Genomic DNA, 5970 nt, shown 5'->3' with positions numbered 1-5970 from the left:
AAGCGTAGTAACTTACCCCTACTTTTCCATAGATATAAAAGCATTTTCCTATACAAACAGGCCACTTCCTCCAAGGAGAGGAAGATCAGGATGTAAATAACTAACAAAGATAAAAGCAGCAAAATATTAATCTCAGATGTAAGCAAATGAAAATTTTGCTATTTTTAGTAGGACTGTAACAGGCCTCTTAAGACTTTAACTATATGAAACCTTGTCTATAGCACACTGTGGATTTTTTTTTCCATTAAGTTACTTCTTTTATACATCTCAATTATTTGTGATTTCAAATATAAAGTGCAATGATTTCAAAGGAAAAAAGAAATGTGATTGCCAGAATATTCTTAAAAATTCATCCCTTTTCAGCAGCCACACCAAGAAATTTGAAAGTCCTCTAGAAAAATGAAACCAAGTTTAATACCAAAAATGACAGCTTTTCACCTTTTTTACTGGAAACCAACTGGTCAAAGATTTCGATGACTGTGATACAAAGTAAAGAAAACACACTTAGAATGGTAGCCTTCATCAGCACAAGAGCTTTAACTGGCAGTTAAATATATGTTTCTTTCAAAAATATTGATTTATTTTTTTATCTAAGAAATGGTTATACACGAAGAACTCTCTAGTATGCTTTGCTCTGAAGCCAGCAAATCTGTCCGTGTACTACTGCTATTTTACATTGAGCTGACGTACATCCAACACGGGCAGAAGTAACCATCCACATCGCCACAACTACCTATAGCTGTGGTAAACGCATTAAGTGAAAATTGTTCCATGGGAAGGAATAGAATGAAGGTGGGACAGCAAGAACATCAGAGACAAAATACTCCTGCAGCCCTCCTCTAAAACCTGTATGCTCTGCAAGCAATAACACAGGAAAAAGTCTTATTAGATGTTAGTTCTGAAAGACTTCACTGCTCGAATCATGCTTGGATATTAAAATGAAGAATGACTTAACATAGCCCTGGGCCGTGGGAAACATTCCTTGTATCTAACCTAGGTGACACTACATTCATTCAGAAGCGAGTACTGCTGCCCTTTCTATGCCAGGCATCTAACAGGTCGACTTCATTCACTCTGTTACCCTCAGCTGCTCCCGGACCGTTCCTTTCCTGTTTTCGTAGGGACAAGCAAAAAGGCAGTAAGAGTACGGTAAGAACATACAACCGGGCCTGGACCCTTGGGCCATTCTCTCTTATTTATGCAACACCAGCAAGAAACCCCGCTTGCAGCACTTCCCTCCTCTCTCACTTCGCCCCTATCAGTGCGTGCAGCGATCCTAGGCGGCGGTGGCTTGCAGCCTGCGGTATTTGCTGCGTCACTCGAAGAGACCGGGCTCAGTAAGGCAATTCATATTCCAACAGCAGTACGAACCGCACACCCTATCTCCCCCATCACCGAACAGCCTCACAGTACCCGTACCCCCCACCCCAACGCCGCGGATCGGGGAGGGCGGGGCCCGGCAACCACTGCCCGCCGCGGGTCACGTGGCCAGGGGCGCCGATTCGAGGCCCGTTGCCAGGCGACGGGAGGGCGCGCGGCGGCTACGGGAGCTGTCGGCGGATGGTGAGGAAGCAAGGCAACGGCGGAGCGGCCCCGGCAGGTACCCCCGTGCCGCCCCGTGGACTTCCTGTAGGGAGCGGTGGCAGGAGCAGGGCGTTGCCGCCAGCTCCCCCTCCCCGCGGGCTGCGCAGAGGCGAGGCTGGCCAGTGTACTCCCGGCAGGGGCGCAGGTGCGCTGTGAGGCGCTGCCGAGCAGTTTCCCAGGCCGCTAGAGTGACAGCACCAGCACCCAATGGGCGCAGGCGTCTCCGGCGAAGGGGCGGGGCGCCCAGGCCGGCAGGGCGCTGCCGTCCGCCCGTTGGAGCACGACGGCTTTCCCGCAGGGGGCCGTGTAACGCAGTGACTCCGCCCCGCAAGGAGGGAGTGGTACCGCGGAGGGCGGAGTGGGGCGTCTCGGGCAGGCTGTGGGCGGAGAGCGGTGCGCCCCCGCCGCTGCGGAGGTCGCGGCCCTTCGCTCGGCCGCAGCGTCCGGCAGAGGACGATAGAACCCGGGTTCTCCGGTGAGTGGCCTTTGCCGCTGGCCAATAGGCGGAAGGCAGCGCGCCCTCCTCCCCGCCCCCGCCGCGCGGCGGAGCCAATGGGGGCCCGCGGGGCGGTGCGCGCAGGGCTAGGCGCGGGCCGGGCGGTGCCTCGCTGCCAGATGCGGGGGAGTCGGTGCGGTGCCGGTGTCAGGAGCGGTGGTAGCGGCTCAGCAGGAGCAGTTGTGGCGCGTGTGGCGGACGCGGCGCGCGGGCATGGGGTCGCGAGTTGCCCTCGTCTTCCCGCGCTGAGGGACGCGCCCGCCGACAGGGACTGCGGTAGGTGAGGGGCGGCGGTGAGGGGTTGCAGGTGCCAGGCGAGCTCTAGTGTCGGCAGTGGCCGCCGCCGCCGCGGGGCGGCAAAGCCCGCTGCGCCGGGAGGGGGACGTGTGTCGAACCGCGTCGCGCTGCCTGCAGCCGCCTTGCCGGTTAGGGCGGCGGCGCTGGCCAGCGCTTTGCGGCCCCAAAAGCCCGGCTGTGGCGGAGAGGGACCGTCTGAAGGCTAACGTCGGTTTTGTCGTTGGCAGGATCCGAGCCTAGCGCGGCGGCCAGCGTAGTCGTGGGAGCCGGCCTCTGCTTGTGGCAGTCTGCTGTCACCTTCTCGTCTGGCAATGGGGAATGGACTCTCGGACCAGACGCCGATCCTCTCCAGCCTGCCCTCATTCCAGAGTTTCCACATTGTCATCTTGGGACTGGACTCCGCTGGGAAGACGACTGTTCTCTACAGACTGCAGTTCAATGAGTTCGTCAACACTGTCCCCACGAAAGGATTTAACACGGAGAAAATCAAAGTGACGCTGGGCAACTCGAAAACGGTCACTTTCCACTTCTGGGATGTCGGCGGCCAGGAGAAGCTGAGGCCGCTGTGGAAGTCGTACACGAGGTGCACCGATGGCATTGTGTTTGTGGTGGACTCCGTCGATGTTGAGAGAATGGAGGAGGCTAAAACAGAACTTCATAAGATCACTAGGATATCCGAAAATCAAGGAGTGCCTGTCCTTATCATTGCTAACAAGCAGGACTTGAGGAACTCTCTCTCCCTTTCTGAAATCGAGAAGATGTTAGCGATGAGTGAGTTGAGTTCTTCAACACCCTGGCATTTGCAGCCCACCTGTGCAATCATTGGAGATGGACTCAAAGAGGGACTGGAGAAGCTACATGATATGATAATTAAGCGAAGGAAAATGCTGAGGCAACAGAAAAAGAAGAGATGAGTTCTATTTTGACATTTCTATTTTAGAGTAGTAACATGGTCAAAATTTGACATGAGACAGCTTCCAAACCCAGGCCTACTTGTTTGGATGCTTTTAAGCTTAGTTACATTAAACAGTCAGTTGCACAGCCTCGCCGTGTGGAAGGCTGTGTAGTCATGGAACTTTTGTTGGTTTGGGTTTACTTCTGTTTTGTGTTTTTTACACTAGTCTCTTCTGAGTTTTCTGGCTCTGCAATATTTCAGAAGCCCTAATAGATGATGTAATACTATCAGGAAATGAATGGGTGGGTAGATGTGACATGGATGTCCAAATAGCCAAATAAAATGAGGGTTTTCTGCTTAGTGTTGTATTCATGTTTGAGGGTACCCGCTGCAAGCAATTTGCATTGAAGGTGTTCTGTGTTTTTAAACTTCTAATGCTCGTAAGTGGAGTGTTTAGGTGAACATTATACAGCTTTAAAAACATGTATGAAGCTAGTAAGCCATTCTTTCGAGAGGCTTTTTTTTTTTTTTTTACCTTGTTTGGGGATTTCTATGAAAGCTTGGCTACATGTATAGGGGTTGTGTTTTGGTTTGGTTTTGTTTTGTTTTGTTTTTTTTTTAATTTGGCACTTTTTGAAATTGATTCATGTTCAGTTCAAATACTTGAAATTTAAGTCTTGTGGATTCTTCAGCTGATAAAAGAAAGACTTTCTGACAAGTAAAAAATGTAAACAACATGCTGGAGCATGAAAAAAATGGTTTCCCAACATATAGCATGTTTTTGGTATGTAAGGTCTTTATTTTTTTAGAAGTAGCCATTCTTCATTATACAGTGCTAATCAGGTTTAAACTGTTACTCAAAATTAGTAATATATTTCTGAATGATGAGTATTATGGCCTCCTCCTAGCAAGTTAAAAGTAAATTAATTGCAGTAAAGGCGCTATAAAGAACAACTCTGGCTGTTGTGGTTCTAACCAGTGCAGCATTCTTCGCTCTACTAGTGACTTTTCTGGCAATGAAACAGAATTATAATGAAGTAAAGATGAAGTTAAAATTAGCAGAGCACATCTTGTATTTCCCCGAAATACCCCATTTGATTAAAGTGGTAATTGCTATGTCACTTTCAATGTATGCGCTTTTTTTTTTTTATTGTGACTCTTCAAGTATTTTGTGGTTAGGAATGTAATAATGCTTTATACACTCAAACATTTGACACTACCGGGGGTGGGGGGAGGGAGGGAGTGAGTGGGGAAAGAAGATTTTCAAGATAGGCCTGTGTTCTGCTTTAATTATGCTTTAAGCTGTTCTTGTTTACAGAGTGTGCAAACAGTGTTAACTGGGCAGGATAGTGCTTGATGGAAAAGGGAGAGTAGTTTTTCTTACTGGTACAGAGCTCTTTAGATACTTGGCTAGCAATTAAAAGGGCTAAACCAGAGCCTGGATTTTTAAGACTAACGTTTAGTGGTGCTGTAAAAATTCATCAGAATGTTACATTTTCGAACTTTTGTTGGAAATACCAGATGGAAAAAAAAAAAGTAAAAACAAAAAAGCAGAATCTGCTTCCTCCTCTTACTCAACCAGCAAAGTACTATGTTTTTCTTACCTGCTGCTGTGTATCAGGAGGATGACAGCTATAACCCCCAATGTCAATCAGTGTAACTTACTTAGATATGTTTTAAAAGACAAATCAAACTTTTTAACTAGCAGCTGTTGGTCCAGGAGGTAACCAAAAATGCACTTTAGTGTCTTCAGTAACCGAAAGTGACAGCTGTTTTGGGTTTTTGGTTTGTTTTTGTTTTTTTTTAATTTTATGGCATCTTGGTCCTTTTTGAATAAACTGAAGTAGCTTCCAGTGGAGCTTTTGTATGTTGGTTATATATGTACCTGCACTGGTGACATTGTAAGTCACTTACTCGAGTAATGTCTATATTTATAGAAATGTGGATGACTTCTTAAACCTCAATAAACAATTCAAAACAAGCCTGCAGAGAGAAGGTGTCTGACTTCTTGCGCAGCAGTAGTATGTTCTCACCTACCCCTGTGCACAGACTGATTCCAGTAACAGTAAAACTTTTCTGTTGAAAACCAAAGTCTTGCAAGTGTGGTGAGGCTCATAAGCATTACAGTATTGTAAATTGCAGTATCTCATTATAAACTTTAAATCAGTGGCATATCTGTGTATTCACAGAAGAAATTAACTGCACTGTCTCCCTTCTGACGTGATGGATCTTGCATAATTTGAAAAATCTTTCATATAGCTGAACATACTTTGTGTCACGTGCAATGTCGGGTGTTTATCACATGTACTCACAGGTGGTACTTAATTTATATCTTCAGGCTCCTGTATCTGAAGCCATCTGAGGGATTTGCACGTACTTAAGCCTTGGATATATTTCCTCCTCAGATTTTATGGCAATGAGCAGAATGTGACAAGAGAGATGGAAGCTTCTAATTAGTTTCAGGACCTGAATGTAGACAAGATAAGCTTCATTTAGCCTGCAACCCAAGACTGCCGAGTTTGAACATGAATAGCCAAACCTATCTCTGAAAAACTGGATGTTTTCATTTCTATTTACGTAACATAGCACATCAAAATACAGGTTACTAACGGTCTTGAGAAAAAGCTTCATTAGTGATGCTGAGCCCTATGAATTTGGGGTGTAATTGGTATAACCTGGCTAATATTTTCCTTCCTAT

General features: G+C 46.9%; 1 protein-coding gene across 2 annotated transcripts; it reads left to right on the top strand.

Annotated features, from left to right (window-relative positions):
• Positions 1–1918: 1918 nt before the first annotated feature.
• ARL4A (ADP ribosylation factor like GTPase 4A) lies at positions 1919–3632 on the top strand. Of its 2 annotated transcripts, none has more exons than XM_061469250.1 (2): positions 1919–2059; positions 2605–3632. In XM_061469250.1, the coding sequence occupies exon 2, from the start codon at positions 2689–2691 to the stop codon at positions 3289–3291; it is 603 nt and encodes a 200-aa protein (XP_061325234.1). In that variant the 5' UTR covers positions 1919–2059; positions 2605–2688; the 3' UTR covers positions 3292–3632. The 2 variants fall into 2 exon arrangements, with proteins under 2 accessions (XP_061325234.1, XP_061325235.1); XM_061469251.1 differs by lacking the exon at positions 1919–2059 and adding an exon at positions 2281–2356.
• The last annotated feature ends 2338 nt before the right edge of the window (positions 3633–5970 follow it).

Source organism: Pezoporus flaviventris, unplaced genomic scaffold (assembly GCF_033815535.1).
Source record: "Pezoporus flaviventris isolate CSIRO_AGI_PZ_B2104156 unplaced genomic scaffold, CSIRO_AGI_Pfla_v1 ptg000055l, whole genome shotgun sequence".
Lineage (NCBI taxonomy): Eukaryota > Metazoa > Chordata > Aves > Psittaciformes > Psittacidae > Pezoporus > Pezoporus flaviventris.
This window is presented reverse-complemented; position numbering and strand designations above follow the sequence as displayed.